Genomic DNA, 21516 nt, shown 5'->3' on the forward strand with positions numbered 1-21516 from the left:
CATTTAACCAGTTATCTAAAGCGGTTCAAGGTGATGAAGCCCAAGGTGCTGAGAAGCTGGTGCAGACAGATCCTGAAAGGCCTTCATTTTCTTCACACCAGGACGCCTCCCATCATCCACAGAGACCTCAAATGTGACAATATTTTTATAACTGGACCTACAGGGTCAGTCAAGATAGGAGATTTAGGACTGGCAACACTTAAAGCAGCTTCCTTTGCAAAGAGTGTAATAGGTATGAGACATGGGTGCGAGACGTTATCATGTTGTTGGTGGATTCATGATTCATTCAGTGTCACTGGTCTCTCTCTCTCTCTCTCACTCTACAGGTACTCCAGAGTTCATGGCTCCAGAAATGTATGAGGAGCATTATGATGAGGCTGTGGATGTCTACGCCTTTGGCATGTGTATGTTAGAGATGGCAACGTCAGAATATCCCTACTCTGAGTGTCAAAATGCAGCTCAGATTTATCGTAAAGTTACAAGTGTGAGTCCTGCTTTTGCTTTTTAATAGATTTTTTGGGGTGGTGGTCAGAGAAGCTGCACTTGTGAAAAAGACTCAATCAGTCTCTGTCACAAATCAAACAATACATGTTGTTTCATTATGTTTCAAATGTTCTGTAACATTCCTAAATTTAGTACGTAGGGAAAAAAGGTTTTGTTTAGAAATTTTATGCCGAAATATGTTGACAATGACAAGATAATTGAATCACAGCTAGAAGGTCACTGGTTTGAGCCTTGACCTGTCCAGGGTGTACCCTGCCCCTCGCCTAGTAACTGCTGGAGAGGAGTAGAAAATGGATGGATTGACAAAATAACTAGAAGGGTATTTTTTGTTTGTTTGCTTGTTTGTTTGTTTTTTTTTTTGTGTGTGTGTCTTGGTCAATGCTGGATTTAGCATGTTAAGGGTTCAACATGGAAAGATTTTTAACATAAATTAGGTTGCAAACAATTGTTTGTTTTTATAATAAAGCCAAGATGTTCTTTGGTGTCCATGCTGAATTCCCAGTATGTATGTTATATAGGTGCAAGCTTAACAGAAGCTATATGCAGCAGGAGTAGCATCGGTGGTAAATGAGAGGGCAATTTTTATTTTGACCTAAGAGGTAACTCATGCATCTAGTGTAGCTTCTTGTTGAAAATCCAATGTCTTGTTGTGCATTGCCTTGAACATAACAACTAATATTTCTAAGCCACTGACAATTTGGTTGTTTCTGCTGTCAAAGTTTTACATGATAAACAAATTGATTGCCACAAGGTCTCTCTTACAAAAGACACTGATCTCACTGAGACTGGTAGAGTAAAACAAAAATTATTTAACTATATTCTTAGTGCTGTGTGTGTCTTGGATGCGTGAAAATTGTTAAACATGCCTTCATGGGCTCTTAAACCCTAATACAAGTCAAGTATGATACAAGTCATACAGCCAAGATGATGGTTGGTGTAGTGTGTAGCTGCATTAGATGCACGAGTTACCACTTAGATTACATCGGTAGGTCAGTAGGTATAATGAGTAGTCACCCTTTCACCTGGTACTGCAGGGCAATTGTTTACCAGTGATGACCTGTTCACCATACTAGTTGCTGTCTTCAGCAGAGGTCTAGAGACTGCATTGATCTAGCTCTACCTTTGGACTGCCTTTTATGAAACTTTAGCTTCGTATTTTTGTTGCATTAAATGCCTTTGCCTTTGTTCCTCTAAAAGCTAATAGAAAAATGATGCTATAACTAAATAGACAATATGAGGCGCACTAAACTTATTAGTTTTCAATAGTACTGCATAAAGCATTATTCAGATGATAATTCTGTCTGTAATTTGAATAAATAAATCGGTGCAACATGCCTCTAATTTAAAAGAAATGTCAGCAAAATGGCTTAACTGTACTGGTGGCACTCTTTTTGTAATATAATGTGAATTATGTACATTTAGACCTTTTTAGGTGTAGAATGTGTTTAATTATTTCACATAGCTTAGGTCTTCTTTGTAATCCTATAGATTGATCCTTGGTCTGGAATTTTCCTGGTGATAAATCTAATGAGCCATATGGATTCACAGAGGGTGGCCGAATCCCATGTTTGCAGGGAAAGCCCACCAACCATTTTCAGTTCTATTTCAGGAAGTGTTACTCGCCTGATAAATAATACTTTTTCTGATAATACCATAAATAATACCATTTTCTGATTAGTATGTTTTTGAAGTCATGATACACTTCCTGATTTGATGAAGTGTATTGATTTTCCTGTCTCTTGAGACTTGTAAGGGTTAAAGGCAAACAAATTACCATATCATGTGCTATCAATGCAGAGCGGGGCTCTGTTCCCATATTAATGGTTTAAAAGCATGTGAGTAGCTGTCTCTAGATACTACTTCTGAATACCTCTGCAGGATATTAATAGGAGACTTATCAAAATGAAATCCTGGTACAGATTCATTATGAATAAATGGAAACAGCATCCAGCTGTATAATTAAGAGGGAAAGTAATCTAGAAGATGCCTCTACTAGTTGTCAGTTTTTTCTTTTCTTTTTTTTTTTTTTAAAGAAAAGGTTTGAGAAATTGTGACAGGTTTAAAAACTGCAGCACAAATTCAGCAAAATATACAAAGAGACATAGTTTTAAATGTCACAGAAGTAATTTTACCTTATTAAAGCATAATAATAAATGACACAATTACCAAAATTCCTTATAGTGTCTGTTAACATTAACCCAAATGCACAACATGTTTCCTTAAGTAGAATGCAACCATTATTCAAACACTTGTACATTTGCTACTGTGTAAAGCTGTAAAAAAAAACAAAAACAAATGTTCCCTCTTTGTATTTTATAGTTATTTTCATTAGAAGCACCTTGCTAAAAAGTTTTGATTTTTGCTCACAACAGCAACACAAAAAAGTAGAAGTAATCTGAAAGGGTTTGCTGGGTGCAAGCTACAGTATGTTAAATAACGTCTGGCAGAGATTCAAGTTGACCAGAGGGAGTGTGTGGCATACCTTAATATAAAACTGTAGACAGTTAAGTAGTAAATTTAAGGGGAAAAAGCACACCCACACACTTTTTCCTTTGTTTTTCTTTCAGTGTTTGCCACCAGCACCGTATATTGCGACTGTATTTTCAACATTTTATTCTTTTTCCCTATCCTCAGGGAGTGAAGCCAGCCAGCTACAACAAGGTCATGGATCCTGAAATCAAGGAGATTATTGGCGAGTGTATCTGCCAAAAGAAAGAGGAGCGGTGAGTGACTGTCCCCATCATTGTCCAGCCAATAAGGCCCACAAGGTGCCCTCTCATCTTTCATGCCTGGTCTCACCACCCCTGCTTCATTGCGGTGGCGCTGACAGTTGAGATCTCAGCAGCACTGCAGTCTCTTGCCATATCTGCTGGGTTTTTCTCACTTTTCTTACCTAATGGGAGGGGCGGGCTAGCCTTGCTTAACTTCTAGTGGCTATTATTTATTAAAAAAAATAAATAACAGTTGGGCAGCAGAGGTAATTCATGACCATCTTTTGGTGAAGACCAGGTCAAAATACATTCCTTCCTTGTCAACACAGCAGAATTCTTGTGCCAAAGTTTTGAAATTATATTAAATGGCGACATTGTGTTTTAACACTTTTGGGCTTGAGTCTGAGCTTTTTTTTTTTGTTGTTCTTTCTTCAAGGTACACCATCAAGGACCTGTTGAATCATGCTTTCTTTGCTGAGGACACAGGTGTAAGGGTGGAGCTGGCAGAGGAGGATGATGGAAAAAAGACCTCCATAGCTCTCAAACTGTGGGTGGAAGACCACAAGAAGTTAAAAGGGAAGTACAAGGAGAGTGGAGCCATTGAGTTCACATTTGACTTGGAAAAGGAGGTTCCTGAGGTTGTCGCACAAGAAATGGTGAGCAATTTTTTAAATAATATGCAAATTTAAGAAACTTACTCATCACACAGAAAAAAATGAGGACACCTAGTTGTCAATCTAGATAAAGAGTGTTCTTTGTATGCTTCTGTTTTTGGGTCTAATTTCAAACCTTGCTAATTGTTCTTGAGGCCACAAGAACAAGAAAAAAAATAGTTTTGATTTGTTCAATTCATACACAACAAGAAGCTTTGTCTGTGACGGGGCGGTGATTACTGAGGGGGTGCCTGTGTTTTATGTGCAATCAACAATTGACCCTTTGAGCTTTGTGAAAAACTTTGTTGGTGGTAGGGTGGGGTTGTGCACTCAGAGGTGTCCATGTCTTTAAATCTCCTCCTGAACTTCCACACTCACAGGATCAAAGTTTTAGTGATCACCATACCAAACAAAACAGCAGCTCTCTCATACTTGTTGGCTGACATTAAAGTGCTGGAAGCTCTGATAATGGCAGTGAGTGGATCTGAGACCCAGTGTTTCCCAAAAGCCACTGGAAAAACTGTGAAAAATACTCCAGAAGGAATGTGTCAAGTTGCCGATTGTTGACTTGCAAAGATTTCAAACTGGTGACACATTGGTTTAAAAAAAAGAAAAAGAAGCTATTTAACGTTTTCCCTCTAGTAGTAGTCTGTAGTGTTTTTAACTGTATAAGATTGCATCTGGCATTAACTGAACTATCGTGTATACGCTTTAAACACTCACCCCAGCTCATCCTCCCATGCCCTCTTAATTCCAGTCCTGTCCAATAAAGTCATTTTGTTCAAGAGCTTATCAAAATATGATACTGCCCCCTGATTGAGAGGATCAACTTTATTTATTGCCTCCAAGGCCTCATGTTTTAAGACTCCAAAATCATCTTTTTCCTAACAAAGTCCCGGATCTGTAAATACGGGGAAAAAAAACTTGATGAGGAGATATTGTATACAGAACATAATTGGGCAAAAGGTGCAAAGGTTCTTTTAACGTATAGGTCTCCTGTCACGCTGATGCCTAAAAGGATGCCATTTTGTTCTCGCTTCTCGCAGAGTATGTAACAGTCTTTTGGGTTTATTCTGTTCAAGCTATATTTTATGAACAAGGAGTATAATCCCATAATACAGATTACTGGTGATAATTCCATTGCTATTCCAAGAATCCAGAAACAGTTTTTTGATTCAGGTTTTATAACATTTGTTAGAATCACTTAATAATTTTTAATGGGGTTATTGTATTTATGCCATTGAGGTGACTTCAGAACGCGAACATAAACATTGTCACTGTATACTAAATTATGTTTTGAGGCAAAAAACATGTCAAATGCATTGATATAACGAGTTTGCATGGCCTTCCATTTTCTCTGTTAACCGGCCTTCTTTCCATTGTTGCAATCTCATAAACGTCCTCTCATCTACTTTCTTTGCCTCAAGCTGTTTGTGCCATTTTGCCTGTGATCAAGTTAGGATGATAGCAAACGTGAACTGGCAGCACAAAGAGATTGTATGTTCAGCATGCTCCCATATCACAACACAACCTGAACCACATCCAGCAAACAAGGAGATCTTTTCCTGCCTATTAAGTCTGGTTTCTTTGCAAACTATTTGTATACAGCAAAATGTTATTAAATTACAGTTTTGTGGCAGATAAGTGCAAGTTAGATATTTGGTTTTGTTATTCACAGAAAATGTTCTATATCTTTTTTGCACATCAGGTGTTCTCTGCATTTTCTTCAGCTACATATAAAACTCCAACCAGCTCTGTTGTGGATAATGAGCCAAGCTGCTAACAAAGGGAATTATTCCCCACAGCTCTGACCTCTTTAAATAGATTTTCTATTCCTTCCTTTTAGTCCTTTTCTTGCACATTCAGTCTCTCACACTTAGCTTTTTATTGCACCCTCTTCCCTCACACGCTCAGTACTAAAAATATCCTGAAAATCATGCTCTTTCCCTTTTCTCTGTCAGGTGGAGTCTGGTTTCTTCCATGAGAGTGATGCTAAGACGGTGGGAAAGTCGATCAGGGACAGAGTGGCACTGATCAAATGGAGAAGGGGGAGAACATCGTCTATTGCTGTTCCAGGGGTTCAGGGTGAAGGAGGACTCGGGATCAAGATGGCGCCATCTGAGGGCGCATCTGTTGGCGCACCACATGTTGGACAGCCCCTCTTGCTAGAACCAGAAGAGCCAGAGGCAGACCAACACAGCAGACTACGTAACCTGCCGACTAGTACCACTTCAGTGACATGTAAGAGATTCTGTTCTTGTCCACCTAGAAATGGCATCTAAATCTATGACTTTTTTATGAGTACATGATTTGTGTTCTGCAGCAGACGGCACACTTGACAGTGGCATGGGCTCCACTGTGTACTCAGACTCCCACAGCAGCCAGCAGAGTGTCCTCTACCAGTCCCTGCTGGAGCCTATTACTGTGGCAACACAGCAGGTTTGTATCAGGAGCTTGAACCCTCTAGCTTACCATACACATTCAGATTTATCAAAATACATACTTTAGACCAGCCATTTGTCATGTGACCTATAAACTGAACACACACTCTGTATTCCCACGCTTGAATGCATAACGCATGAATACACATTTCTGGACGTCTGTACATCATGGCTAACATGGTCATACACAGGAAAAGAAATGTAAACATGTTTTTTTTTGTTTGTTTTTGTATATCTCTTCATGCAGTTTTTTTTCTGGTCATGCCCTGTTCATTTTGAGTAACATGTTTTGCTTTGGGTTGTTCCTCAATTAGTGCCAGAGCTGTAGCCCCTTTCTGACAGAGCGACCTCACTCCTGTGAAAATGGTGAAGTCTGGGGGTCAACGCTGAGCACAGACCTCAGGACTCGCTTGGGAACTTCAGGACGGAGGGGAAGTGCCCCCGTTATTGACAGTCAAAGGGCAAACCAAATAGCTCAACTCCACGCGTTCATTCAGTCTCAGAGATCAATCAGTCCAACCCCCACGGTACCGGAGAACCAGTCAGAACTCAGTCCCACTGAGCTTCACTCAGAAGCCGAGGATGGGTTTCCCGCCTGGACTACTGTGCCAGTGATACAAGTCTTTCCTGTCTCCCAAACCTCTGAATTCCGCCGCCTTAGTGATACCAGCATCAGACCACCGTCTGAGGCCACCAGTGAGCAATTACCCCTCCCCTTGTCAAGTGGACGCAGACACTCTGACCTTAGTAGTCTTCTGAGTCTAACCTGTAATCATAAACCCCATTCTACAGTACATAGAGGCCATATATGCCAAGCCTGCTTCTCTTTGCTTTTGTTGAAGTCACAAGATGGAAACCATCGCTACCCACCTGTCATGCCAACACATCAGTGTTCATGTGACTTAAGACACCATTCAGTATCTGGTGGAAAAATGAGCACCACTGGTTATGGACAGCCAAAAGGTTCAAGTGATTATTCAAATTTCTCGATGCTGCAGCAGTCCCTGTTTAATATAATCAGTCGCAGAGCAGCCCCTTGCCACACCACACCCACTCAAACCTCCTTGCTGCACTCCTCCGCAGCCCAGAGACCCACCCACAGTGATGGAGACTGTGGCCCAAAGAGTCCATCCCAGTTTGGCAGTTCTTTTGAGGACCGAGAGTCTCTCCAGGAGCGTGAGAATGGATACTGTTCCAGAGAGCAGCAAGCTACCACTGCTGTGGGAGTGGTAGGTCAAAGTAGCAGACGAGTTACTTTAGTTTCCTGTAATGGAGCAAACACCTGCTTTACAGATTTTTTCCAACCTATAGGAAGTACAGCTTTATTCTGCATGGAGTTGGGGCGATCCCCTGTCTTCCTGTCTTTGTCTTGCTGCCTTCGTAGGTTTTGATCACCGACCTCTTATAAATCAACAAGCTTGCCGCTGTCAGGAGAATGGTGCAGCCTCTAACAGACTACTTTTCCCTTTTAATTAACCTTAGCCCCTTCTGCAACTGACTTAGATTTTAACATTTCCTTCTCTGCTATATTGGGCTAATGCAGCAGCTGTCTTACTCCCTAGCTTGCCATGGATAGATGGCCTCTAATTCATGAAGACGGGGCGGCAGTCCGATTGCATTCCTTTTGGCTGTGCCCATTTCCGCCGTAGCTGTGCCTTTATTCCTAAATAACATCCTTTTCGGCTCTCCTTTCTCTCCCTTGTGCCTTTTATTTTAGCTCACACCTGTCAACAGCTATTCAGTGTTGAAACAAATGTTTCATTAACTTATTTTTAGTCCTCATTCTCTCATACTTGCATCTGGTATGACTTAATGTAAATGGCAAAGGAAACTTTTGTGAGCTTTTTTTTCTTTTTTTCAAATCATTGACCAGAAAATGCACTCACAAGAATGCCTAACTTGAAATGACCTCCTTTTCTCTCCTTCAGGCCAGTTCTGCAAGTCACCAGAGTCAGTCATCTGTCCAGGGCCAGCCCTCTTCAAACACAGCAGTGCACACACCTCAACAGTATATTCAGCACGGACACAGCCACCCTACTGCTCTATATGCTTGCCACCCCAATGCTGCAACACAAGCTTCAGCCAGTTTAAGCTCAGTAAACATTCAGCAACAAACCCAAACTGCAGTAAGTATTGCGACATCAGCTGTGCCGCAACATGTTGCACAGAGCTACCAAGCAGCAGGACACCAACAGCAGCAGGCAACGGCAGCAAGCTCTCTGACTTTTCCCTTGCAAGTCCAGCAAACTTCTCAGAACTCTGTGGCCTCAGCTCAGGCACAGACTCAGTCTGCAGCAGGATTTCTTCCATCGGTTCAGCATCAGACTGCAGCAAGTACTGTGCCCACACAGCAGCCAGCACAAAGCTGCCCCCTTGCATCAGTTGCCCCAGCAGCAGTCCAGTATCAGTCTGCACATTCTCCCAGCACACCTCAGCAGGCCCAAGGCTCAGTCAAACAGCCCAGTCAACAGCCTGCTCAGAACTCCTCCACACCAGCACTTTACAGCCAGCAAATATCCATTCAAGAGCACCAACAACCTTCAACACAAAACACACAGTTAAATGTACAGAAGACACTAAATGCTGAACAGAGTTATCAGTTTAGCCAAGAAACCTTGCATACCATACACCAACAAATGGCACAACCACTTACCCTCCCATCTCAAAGTCTACAATGTCCAACACAGAGCCAAGTACACTCTGCGACTCTTCAGCAACACAGTCAAAAAGTCATGCAGACTGCTGTTCTACAACAGAACCAGGATGCATCCCAATCTCAGCCCTATCCTACACCAACCCCAGCTGCACAGGTTTCTACAGAGCAACGGACTTACTTTAAGCCAGGTCTACCCGAAGCTGCCCCTCAGAGCTATGCACATTCGGTCCTCCAACAGACTGAATCAGGCCAGAGCCAATACCTGCTGGCACAGCCTGTTACTGCTCCTCAGAGTTACGGAGGAGTGGCAGCTACTCAGAACTATCCAGCTTCTTCCCAGCGAAGCCATGCGGCACATATCGCCCAACAGGTGAGTGTCCAGTGTGATGATCACACAACAGCATGTTCTAGTAAAGGAATTTGGATAGTGTCTCAGTAAAAATTTTCTTTCTGCCTGTTGATGATCATAACTTTTCCAGCAATCTTTCAATACTTTTGTATTTTAGATTGAGCTGTTTTGTCCTAATACCCTTCGTCAATTTGGAACTCAGTCAGGGGTGGGTGGGGAAAAAATTAAATGGGTTTAATTAGTGCTGGGCATCGGTTACAATTTTTTATCGTGATTAATCACATTAAATTTTGCAATTAGTCATGATTACATTGTTATGCCCAAAATGTCCTTTTCCTCAAAAAGAAGGCCTACTGCTATATGAAGAAATTAAGTATATTTTGGTTTACAAACACTATTGTGTAGGTTGATACCTGTCAGGCTGGTGTCTGGTCTATGATGCAGCTGAACTGGAAACAGATGTGTTGGTGGACAGCAGACAAATGTAAAAATCAACTGTAAACAAGAGCTGCCTCACCAGCTAAAAGATAATGGAAACTGTAATGAAAACAGTAACAGTGGTTTGAACTCCTGTATTAACCAGGCCTCCAAGCCCTGTGTTATCTCTTTAGTTGTACTCCAGTTTGTGCAAAATGTTTCACTGTATCCGAACAGAAGTACAGGAAGAAAAATGCCTAGGCTGATCTGGGTCAGCCCCAGGAAATCAACCAAAATGAGGGATGATAGTGTAGTCTTCCATCACTGAGGTTCACATCTCCTTTTTCTTTTTCGTATTTGTAGAATATCCTCACTGGTCAGACCATTTCACAGCTTGGGCAAGATGGACAGAGCTTTGGACAGAATCTCAGCCAGTCATCTTCCACTGCATCAAACCAGCCACCTCCTTTTCAGTCAGTGGCTCAGACCACTGTCCACCAAACACTCCAACCTCTGCAGATTTCAACCTCACTCCCAAAACCCCAGGTAATATCACTTTTCACAATTAATTTTTCACGTGTTCTAGTTAGTGTGCATCTTTGGCTTTATGTGTTTTCTTCTGGCTTGCATTATATTTATAGATCAGTAACAAAAGAGATGTTATTCTGAGGTATCGTCCCTTTTTGTTTGAACTTTCTAGATACTTTGATTTTCCCTTTTCTTCCTCTTTCCTTTAGTTTCCCTCACAGTATCCCACAGTCCAGGTGATGGCAGCTGTGACTGACTGTGAATCTTCCTACTCTCACTCCTGCTCTGCTCCTCACCCTTCAGTCTCCTCTTCCCTAAATCATATCTTCCTTTCTCCTGGACACACACTCCCTGTCACCCCCTCTGTCTCTCCTCTTTCACCTCTGCAAATTGAAAGTGTTTTAGTTTCACCCATCGCTATGTCCCTAATGCCATCTCCCTCCCCTGTGCTGGGTAGGGTAGAGCCCACATCCCCACATCATCAACCCACTGCTGCTCTGCAGCAGACTGCTAAGTCTGAGGCTTCTCATACACATTATGCATTCACATCAGTTCTAACCACCAACCATGTAAACGCACACATTGCACCGTGCCAGAGCACACTGGCTCCCACAATTGGCAGCAGTCAGGCTCTGATACAGGTAATTATGACTACTGCAATGAAACACATCGAGTGTGTTTACTAAAAAGGTGTGGATTGGAATTTGGTTAATTTTGTTTTTTGATGTGTGTTTGAGTGAACTTTGAATTAGTAAAAATCTGAGATGATCTCTATGTCCATCTTACATGACATGAATCTTTTGCTTTCAGACCAACCATAGTTGAAACCATGCAAATGAATAAGTGTTGTCTTAGCTGATAGATATTCCTCCAAATATATGAAATACAATATCAAGGCACGGTCCAACTAACTATATAATGAAATAGGATTTTAGATCTACCAATGTAATAACATTGCAGTGATAATTGTTTTGTTTTTTTTTTGTCTGTTTGTTTGTAGCAGGTTCCTCTACAAGCCCAAGTCAGCTATCCTGAGAGTGTCCCTGCTGCACAGCCAATCCAATCTGCTCAGCTTGCACAACCTGCAGTATTCTCCTCACCTGTGCAGAATGGGGCAGACCTGTGCACAACTACTGCAGCAACCCAGCTGGACAACACAAAGTCACAGGCCCAGCACCAGAGTCGGGTTCACAGCCAAGTTCCTGTGCCACAATCCTCTGACTCACAGAGCGCATCATCTGGGTCTGCCAGTTCCAGTCTTCCTCCTCAGAAAAAGCTCAGTACAGTCACAGGTGCTACAAGTCAGGGTCCTGCAGAGGTTAACTTGGAGGTATGGATAAATAGATTACTGCAATTCTTAATGGCTCTTAAAAAAAAAAATCTTACTCCTTTCATTGTGCTCCAAATTGTACTAGCTTACTGACATTACTGTACCTTTCTTTAAAGTTGCTGTTGGAATACAGTTTAAAATTAAATGCCAGTGCATATATGATACTCCTATGTTTTCTCTGGTTTATCTTTGGTTTTTGTGATCTATAGGATCAGCTTGCAGAGAAGCACACAGGAGGACAGAGCTATGACAGGTAAAAGCTTATTTATCCATAGGTTAATTAAAAAAAAAAAAAAACACTGCTTGTATGTAAATACAGTGAACATAATCTGAGTTAAATAAAGTTCAGGTATTGAACTATATAACTAGTCTGGCTGCCCCCCCCCCCAAAATGCCCTTTTAAAGTCATATCACTTAATTGTAACTCATGGCTGACGTGGCTTTTGTCAAATCTTCAAGACATTCCAGCACAGAGATAAACTTGACTAAACATTTTTAATCAATGCATCAATGAGGGGAGGTAAAATACTGCAGCCTCTACCAGTTCCCACCACAGGATTTATTATATCCAGAAGATATGAGATAATAGAACCATCCCCCAAACACACACACACACACACACACTTTTCTGTGCTTGACAGTTCAAGATGAATATCCTCATTTTTTTTTATTGCATATCTTATCTACCATATCTTCCTTACTCAGTTTCCCACATTTAGGTATTTGGGCTTGTTTTGAACATGCCTGAGTATACTTGTGACTCTTAGTTTGCACTTTCATTTTTTTAGATGTTGTAAACTGTTGTGGGTACACCTCAATCTTGAAACCACAACTGTAGCATTATGTATTTGTTGTTTATGTATGATTTAAACAACACCATATTTTTTTACTGTTTATTTTAACTGCTTGTCTTTCTTACAACCAGTGTCAACTCAGATGCCACATCAGGGAAGGAGATGAGTGATGGTTATGAGGGGACACATGGAGGTAAAGGTGATGGGAAAGTGCGCAAACACCACCGCAGATCTACACGCACACGTTCTCGACAGGAGAAGATTAGCAGACCAAAGCTCAGCATGCTCAACGTGAGTGGCCTAAATGTACTGCACAAAGAACGCATGTCTAATAGCTCTTGGAAAAGAGATCTTAAAGCACACAATGCATGTATTGTTTTTGCAGGTGTGTAATACTGGAGATAAGATGGTTGAGTGCCAGCTGGAGACTCATAACCATAAAATGGTCACTTTTAAATTTGACCTAGATGGAGATGCACCAGAAGAGATCGCTACTTACATGGTAGGAGACAATGTTGCTGCTGCAGAGGCTTTTGAAGTGTGTTGCTTAAGATGCTGTCCTCCAGTTTAGAATATAACTCCCTGTTGGCTTCAGCTGCAGTGCAGCAAAAAATGTTGTCTGGCTTTAAATCTTTTTTCTCCAAAGCCCAACTAACTTGATACTAAGCATATTTAGTAAGAAATTAATATTTAATGCCATAACTGCTCTTCTAACTTATGGTCCAAGACAAATGAGTACTTTGAAGCTTCCTGAGGCCATATCGAATTACCTTTTGCTGAATGAAATTCTTGGAAATAAAACTGCTTTCTTTGCTGATATGAATGTAGTTCTTGCATCTTCAATGGATATAAACTAAATATAACATTTACTTTATCTTGGCAGCAAGCTGCATGACAAGGATAAACCAAAAAAATTAAGATTTTTTTCTTGAGTCAATCTTAACAGTATTTTATAGTATATCCTCACACAGCCATAAATACTATTTTAAGTTCCGCTTAGTCAGACAAAATGTTTTCATGTTCCCTTTTTCTCCATTCCTCTCTTCAGGTGGAGAATGATTTTATTCTCCCACTGGAAAAAGAGGTTTTTATTGAACAGTTGAAAGACATTGTGGACAAAGTTGAGGACATGCTGAGTGAGGACACAGAGGGTGAGAGGAACTCTGACCAGGGATGCAGCACTAAACAGAGTGAAGGAGTTGGTGCACAGGGAGCAGAGGTGAGAAAAGAACTGTTGACAGTTAATAGCTGCAGTGCTGCAATCAGTCTACGAGTGCCTCTGCCTTGGATGCGCCATCCTGATAGCACTCTCAAGATGACTTTGCTTGCATGGTTGCCAACAAGAGTTGCCAAAAAATACCAGGCTTGATGATACAACATTTTAAACTAACTGAATTTATTTATTTTTAGCTTATTTAACTGGTTGGTGGGAACCTTTTTTTTACCCCCTTCCTGTTTGTTTATTTAAAAAAAAAAAAAGCTTTTTTAACCATCTATCAAATTAGTACATATTCATTTACTCTTACCTTTTCTTTAAAGGCTTCAGAACTCAGCACCCCACAGCTAGTGTACCAACAAAATGGTAAGTTATTAAAGTTATTGCAGCATCTTGAACTCAAAACAATACATTCAGTAACAGAAGTGAGCATAAATTGATGAAGTATTGCTTTTTGATTGCTTATGACATTGTTACTAACTCAATGGAAGTTTTTCTTTTAAAATCATCAGATTAATGAGTTGCTCTCTCTCTTTGACAGTCCTTCACACTGGCAAGCGCTGGTTTATCATCTGCCCTGTTGCTGAGACACCCATGCAAGACAAATTGCAGACTTCTACAGCCCAGGGTATGCTGCCCACCCTGTTGTTCTGTTTCCACTTTTAATGTTTTTCTAAATAGAAATCTTTTTATTGTGAGGCTCAAATTTACCTGAATTGTCCTGCTGCTGTTGGTTAAGACACTGTACATGTATTTGAGTGTGCCTTTGTGTGGTTCATGTGTTGGGGTCAGTTATATAAGAGCAGCTCTGCCAGTAGTTTTGGGTAGAAATGAAGTGCGGGATTTTACTCTTGCTGATGGAGGCTGATGGGGTTGAAGCCGAGCAGTGATGTAACACTTTGGCAGCTAAAGAAACCTAGATTCTGTTTTTTGTAGGCTTTTCTTATTTATCTCAAACTGTTCTCATTCTAATTTACTCTGATCTTTTTTATTTCTCCAGAGTACAAAAAGTCTGAGTCATTGTCAGTGAGGCCCAACAGTAACACAGCTAGTGAGACGACACCGGTTACATCTTTATCTTCCCAAAGCCCGTCCTCTTCCTCCTCTCATCCCAACTCAGTGCAACCTCCAGACAAAATCACTGGCGAATCCCAGGTCCAGCAGACCCAACCTTCCATAACTAAGCATGTCCTTGCTGCTGGAAACACTGAGCATCACAACTCCCTTCCTGCTGAAGAACTTTGCATCTCTGCTGTGTCTATGGTAACAGATATGCCATGCTGTGCTATTGTGCCGCCTGTCTCCCTGGATACCATTGATAAAGGAGCAGGAGCTGGCATTTTGGTCTCATCACAGACTAATCAATCAAATCAGAAGGCCAGCCCTACTGGAGAACTACCACCTCAGCTGGTCAGTCACCAATCTGTGGTTCTGCAGCAGCCTTATGCTACACCCATGCAGCCAGGGACTGTGACCTCCCAGCCTCAGAGCCCTGCACATCAAGGTTCCCAGTCTTCAAACCAGCAGCAGTGTGGGGGGCAAGGAGAATCAGACAGTGAGGGACCTCGTAGGGTGGAGTTTGTTGACCGTACCATCAAGACTCTGGATGAAAAGCTCAGAAACCTACTGTACCAGGAGCATACTCCCTGCCAGACCTCCGGCACCACCTCTGAACCTCAGGCCTCAAGCACAGAAGGACTGCGCTCCCCTGCAGTCTCAGATGGCCAGAGCACAGAGGGAACGCTCACAAAGAAAAAGATGGAACAGCTGGTAAAATTAACTTTGTCTATGACAGAAATATGAGCATTCAGATTGGGAGCTGTATTAATGGCACTATCATCTAACGGTGTCCTATTGCTGTGCTGCTGAGTTGACCATTGGCTTTAAAGGTCAATAAGGAGTTTAAAAACAAAATTACTTCGGTCACTGTGATAAATCATCTTTACCTTTTTCCTGATTTATTCATTTATTTATTTTTTTTTGTGGGTAAATGCTGCGAAACAATTTCAGGTCCTGACTCATTTAGGGGAGGATAGCTGTTAGTACTACCCCACTGATCTAATGTTAGTGTGTGGGCGATTGCATTCATTTCAGTTGTGTCGAGTGATACATAACACACTCCTACTACTCTCTTTGTCCGTTAGCCCCAGATTCCTGAGTGCACAGATAGTGTGGGTGTGTTAAGTGACTCTGCAGCAGCAGGTAGGTAGCTTTAGTCATGTAATTTTACTTTATTATCACATGATTGTGTGAAAATGGTTTTGCTTCTTCTGAAAGTTCTTACTGCTCTTGTAGCTTCAAACAGGACTTTGAAGAGAACAGATGTGCCTGCTAGCTCCTGCTCATACAGCTCCAAAAGCCGTTTTCAAGTAAGAAGCTAAGTTCAAAGTCTTGGGAAGAAAATGTGCTCAATATAAATGTAATTTCATCAAATGAAATTGTGTTTCAGGTCATGACTTATGTCATCGTTGTTCTGTTTCCAGTTACTGCATAATCATTACATTATTTGATGTTTATAGACCTTAATTTTGTTTATAAAAATGGGTTTCTTGGCTTTCCAGATCATCCCCACTCCACCTGATGTCATTTGTAACTCAGAAAAAAGCAAGAAGAGCTGCAGCACATGCAGTTCCCCAGCACCCTCTAGTGGTTCTGGAGGGTCTCACAGTCAGACCCAGAACGTGGAGCAGAAAGGGAAGGGATGTCTGGCAACATCCAAGTCCTCTGGGACAGCTGGAGCTGATAAGAATGCAGGACCATCTGAACCTCACAGTGGTAACCGTTACTCTGCCCCACCAAACTTCTATCAAGTCACCCCCACTTCCAGTCCTGAAGTCACCCCACGCCATATCCCCAGAGCCCAGACTATTGACGCTTCGACCCATCACCCCTATCGCCGCTGCTCTGACTCAGCCGACGAGGACAGCAGTAGCATGGCACTTCCTCCGGCTTACACTGCTCCTCCAGCTCATACCCTGTCTGAGCACAGTGGAAGTGACCTCATGAAGAGGGCAGTAGCTTTCTTGCGGCGCTCTGGTCGAAGCAAAAGTGAGCAGAGCTCTGATTCACCAAGCCGACAACCTGTGGCAATAAATGGTCACACTCCTTCGCCTGCTGCGGGACATGCCCACTCATCTTACATCAGCAGCGACAATGACTCGGAGTTTGAGGATGCAGACATGAAGAAAGAACTGCAGAAACTTAGAGAAAAGTAAAGTAACTTACTCTTGCTTACACTTATCCATCAAATCTATATTCATGATTTTAATGTATTTTTAGGAAGCCAAAACCATCCGTGCTTAATATATTCTTGTAATACTCAAGATTAAATCATTATGTCATTATCTTGGCTTCTTTTCTTGTGCTAATGAATTAATTTTTATTTTAAATTAAGTTTTTCACCAAAGCTATAGCTACTGGTTTTAGCTAAAATGTCAGATATTAAAAGGGATGCCTAAATGTCTTAAGCTTTTACATGTGATTAAGTTTTACTTGAGTAGACATTGAGAGCTGGTCATTTGCTTATGTTTTGTAATTACCTTTTGATCTAAAAAAAAAACAAGGTTTATAATAACAGATGCAAAATGGTTTATCTCAAGAGGGAAAAAGGTAGAATTCTTTGACATAAGATGAATGAAGCCACTGCCAATAGAAAACTACTTTATGTCAAATAATAAGCAGTTATCTCAAGATAATATAAGTAGACAAGTTGGCATTGAAATAATTAGTCGTCCTCTACTTCTGTGGGTATGGATGTTGGTTTCCTATAAATGGGTTTCTGTGAAGCGTCTTCAAAAGTGCACGTGCAGCTAGGTGAGAGAATCATCAGCTTGCTTTGTTTGGCAAAGCCATGCTCCTAAACAGAGATGACACAGCAGCATTTACCTAAAAATTTAGAGTAGACCATTATTCAAAATTCTGAGAGAATCACCACCCCTTGTCAAGAGAGTAGAAGGTGATTGGGGATCCAGGACAGTGAAAGAACTTTTTTTTTTTTTTTTTTTTTTTTTTAACATGTAGGACCTCAGTCTTCATTGTTCAATTAGTGTTCAATACATCTTAACTCTTAAAACCTACACAGACAGTTAAAACACATCCGAGGTTGAACCTGTGCAGAGATTTTCCTTTTGTAAAACAATAACATTCTCAGTGATGATTATCAGATCATACAGATGTGACAGCAGCTTAGTCTTGGGCAGTGGTTGGAACTGATCACACCTTCAGCTTTGACTGCACAGGTTGTGTTTTTATGTTTTTTGTTTTTTTTTATCAGTTAACTATCAGGGACTGCTTGAGATGTCACCATACTTTGTATAGTGACAGTAAAGTTAGATTTGAATCACATATGTTGAAAGACTTCAGCAACTGAGCAGTTTCGGTCCAAATGGTTTGAGTTGTTATGCACACCAGGTATCATTTCTCTTTCATCTTTCTGTTATGGGGAACATTATTAAATTTTGATTTCAGTGGAGTTAAAGTTGCCGCGATAGACTGTCGACCTGTCCAAGGAGTACCTGGCCTCTCACCTGATAATTGCTGGGATAGGCTCCAGCTTACCCATGATCCTGAACTGGAGTAAGGTGTATAAAATGGTGTTAAAGTTGTCACAATGGTACTAATATTGTCAAGTAGCAATGAAGTGGCAACCACAGTTCAGAATATTCAGGATGATGGAGGGATTATTTTAGATGCACAGAGATTGTTGGTTTAATATGTCAGTAATGTTTTAGAGCTTATTTTTTTCCACTGTCTCCCTGTACCTTCTCACTAGACACATGAAGGAGATCTCTGAGCTGCAGGCGTTCCAGAGGAGTGAGATTGAACATCTGTACAAGGGGCTGGGAAAAACTCTGCCCCCCAATGTCAGCCTGCTTCATGCCGCTCCACCAACTGGCCGAAGGCGTAGAACCAGCAAGCACAAGCTAAAAGCTGGAAAACTGCTCAACCCGATGGTGCAGCAGCTCAGAAATAATCTTAACACCACCAGTGTTGAGAGGAAAGGTGTGTGGGTTGGAGTAGTGAAGCAATAAGTGTTTTTTTTTTTTTTTTTTTTTGAAGTGCGAGTATTTTCAGTAAGAAACAGTTTCTTGGAAAACACCCGAATAGCATCAGTTCTTAGAAATCTGTAGGAGTGTGTGAATTGGTGATGCAGAGTGACTCACACTTCTTTTTTTTATTTATTCATTTTTTTTTATCAGGTGAGAGTGCTGCTAGTTCATCTAGCTCCCCAGCTAAAAGTTCACTTTTGTCAGAGGGCTCTGCTCACTCAAGTGGCAGCTCCAGCTCCAGCAATCAGCCAAGCACAGGCCAGCAGCAGGTCCACACCCAGCAACCCTGTTCCCTGAAGGGTTCTTTCTCCTCCGACAACATCTACGCTGGGCGACATGCTGATGGAATGGCCAACCAAACTGGCCCTGGCCAAGGTACTCTTTATAGCTTTGTGTTCATTCTAGTCTGGGGGGAGGATGGTGCATTGATTGTGTAGACAATATTTTGCTAAGTGAGGAACTACCTCACTATTAAGTATATGATTCACACTGCATTTACCGTTGGACCATTTTACACTGCACATATTCATAAACATTTAGCCTTTACCATCAGATTAAATTCACTCATCATAATGAAGAAACAAGAGTCCCTTGTGCTATACAGTATCTACATTGCATCCTGACATTCATCATCTGTACTTCAAATAATACGGATGTCAATGTAGAACTTTTTCCTTTCTTTTAAGATGCTGAAGAGAAGTTATCATCCACTTCAGCTATGTTAAGCAGATTTACACTTTAAATTCATATCTCAAAATTTAATTCAGTGGTAAAATGTTTAACACTGATGAATTTTCTGTTTTTTGACCTGGAAAAATTGCGTCAAGTGCAAAAGGTTGACAAGAACTACATCAAAGCCTTCACCAGAGACTCCCCCCAGTCCACAATCATGTTAACATAGCTAAACAAATAATACAAGAATTTATTTAGTCATTTATTTAATGAGGAAATTTATTTAATATTACACATATGTGGCAAAATGGTACATAATCCTTATTTTTCAGTTTCTGTGCAGTTCCCCTGTGCAGCAATAATTCCAACTAATTTTATCCATAACTTTTGAACTGACCTAATTTCCCCTACTTGAGAAACAAATAGACATTGGATGGATTTTCTCAAATCAGTTGTCCATTAATGTTCCTAAACAACATTAATAGTGAGTTAAGATAACAGCTTTTATGCTCAGCAGTGTTGTTTTGTTGCATGATTCACTATTGCTTAAAGCATTTCAGACGCATATCCTGATATTTAGATTCACTATTACAATTCAGAAATCTTTGTTCCATCACTGACCAAAAAAGCCCAGATTCAGCAGTACAGGCCCAAACCATGATACTGCCACCAGTGTCCTTCCTAGATGTTATAAGATTCCTATGCTCGCATGAGTTTGTTTATAAAGTTATGCGTTTATTTAGAAAGGAAATACAAAATTTTTTTCATTTTTATCTGTCCATTTTTTTTTTTTTACTGCAGACAAGCAGCAAGTTTCTGTCATTCTGTTAATACACACCACTGATTTTCTGTGTTAGCATGCAGATAGATTGATAAAACTTCAATATATGAAGGGACTATAGTTGCTTAGATCAGTGGTTCACAAACTGGGAGTTGGGACCCTCATGGGGGTTGCAAGATAATTTCAGGGGTTTGCCAGAAAATTGTAAAAAAAAAAAAAAAAATACATACCCTACATTTATCAAATACGTTTGGGATTTTTACCAGGACTGTCAAAATTAAACCATTAATGAATAGATAAATCTTTGAAATTAGCTTCTTAATTTTTTACCACATTAAGACATAAACAATAAAGCTAGTACAGAAGTTTGAGAACCACTGGCTAAAATTTCTGTTTTGTAAACAGTATGTCTGACTTGTGGAGACTGGTGAGACTTGACTATGTAATTTTTTTAATAGCCCGATGACAATCAGCAATCCATTTTTTATTCTGTCATGACTTTTTTATTGCCCAAATGCACTTCTGAAACTTGTTGTAAGGCTGAAATTTGATAAAACCCTGTTCCATAATTAATACAAGGTTACTGCTCTTTGTTATTCTAGTAAATCAAAATACTTCAATGTTATGCTAAATTTACTGCTAAGCCTAACAATTCAGTTTTGCCACGCTGATGTATAATATCTGATGGTTTTCCTCAGTAATCAGTAGATGGTTAAAAGCTGGGTCTCAAGCAGTGGCTGATATTGTGGTTAACTTTGGCTGCTCGCCAAAGTCAGGCTGAGGGCGGTTTTGGTTCAACATTAGTGATGTCTGTCTTCGTAGTAATTTAAAGATCTTTTAAATCTAAAATAAGTGATTATAAAGAAAACCATCTTGTTAATCTGCAATACATTTGATATTCATTTGAATAGCTATGAACTTACAAAATTTGTAAGTTCATAGCTTACTAATTTTACATGAATGACTCATGGGGTTTCAGTTGCCAACACATGACTTTAGGTTCAGGAATCAACCCCGGTTCTCTGAAACATGAGTGAGGTATCTCACTATGGGACACAACCCCAGATGCTGTCCCCCGAAACCTTTTTACTGGCTGGCAGCCAGTGGGGCTCCTTGGGGGGTATATTGCCATACACAGTATAGAGAGGAAAGGATAAAATTAACTGATGTCATGTTTCTCAGTGAAATTAATGTAGCCATGTTCTGAATCGCCTCTTAGGACAAAAAAAACACATGTCTAACATTGTCTTTTTGTATTCAGCGCTGATACGGGTATTGATTAGCCCAGTGGCGCACAATTTCAGTGCTTTGGGAAATTTTTGATTCCCATCCCTTTTTAAATTTTTTTTTTTTTTCTCCAACACTTCCTGGGGGATTCGAACTCTGCCCTGCATGGAGACAGATGGGAGACGGATG

At 40.7% G+C, this 21516-nt stretch overlaps 1 protein-coding gene across 3 annotated transcripts in view; it reads left to right on the top strand.

The window, feature by feature from the left end:
• LOC121651135 (serine/threonine-protein kinase WNK2-like) overlaps positions 1 to 21516 on the top strand; it is a 46443-nt gene that overhangs the window by 16608 nt on the left and 8319 nt on the right. Inside the window, exons 4-26 of one of the 3 annotated variants that reach the window (XM_042003050.1) lie at positions 12 to 232; positions 327 to 484; positions 3139 to 3227; positions 3652 to 3871; positions 5830 to 6109; positions 6192 to 6307; positions 6624 to 7538; positions 8238 to 9335; positions 10095 to 10277; positions 10469 to 10900; positions 11260 to 11589; positions 11799 to 11842; positions 12515 to 12674; positions 12769 to 12885; positions 13432 to 13602; positions 13923 to 13965; positions 14141 to 14227; positions 14600 to 15369; positions 15744 to 15801; positions 15895 to 15968; positions 16161 to 16810; positions 18371 to 18600; positions 18798 to 19022. In XM_042003050.1, the coding sequence (XP_041858984.1) occupies positions 12 to 232; positions 327 to 484; positions 3139 to 3227; positions 3652 to 3871; positions 5830 to 6109; positions 6192 to 6307; positions 6624 to 7538; positions 8238 to 9335; positions 10095 to 10277; positions 10469 to 10900; positions 11260 to 11589; positions 11799 to 11842; positions 12515 to 12674; positions 12769 to 12885; positions 13432 to 13602; positions 13923 to 13965; positions 14141 to 14227; positions 14600 to 15369; positions 15744 to 15801; positions 15895 to 15968; positions 16161 to 16810; positions 18371 to 18600; positions 18798 to 19022 (6671 nt within the window). The remainder of the gene's footprint in view (positions 1 to 11; positions 233 to 326; positions 485 to 3138; positions 3228 to 3651; positions 3872 to 5829; positions 6110 to 6191; positions 6308 to 6623; positions 7539 to 8237; positions 9336 to 10094; positions 10278 to 10468; positions 10901 to 11259; positions 11590 to 11798; positions 11843 to 12514; positions 12675 to 12768; positions 12886 to 13431; positions 13603 to 13922; positions 13966 to 14140; positions 14228 to 14599; positions 15370 to 15743; positions 15802 to 15894; positions 15969 to 16160; positions 16811 to 18370; positions 18601 to 18797; positions 19023 to 21516) is intronic. The other 2 variants (XM_042003051.1, XM_042003053.1) reach the window with 2 other exon arrangements.

Source organism: Melanotaenia boesemani, chromosome 13, assembly GCF_017639745.1.
Source record: "Melanotaenia boesemani isolate fMelBoe1 chromosome 13, fMelBoe1.pri, whole genome shotgun sequence".
NCBI lineage: Eukaryota > Metazoa > Chordata > Actinopteri > Atheriniformes > Melanotaeniidae > Melanotaenia > Melanotaenia boesemani.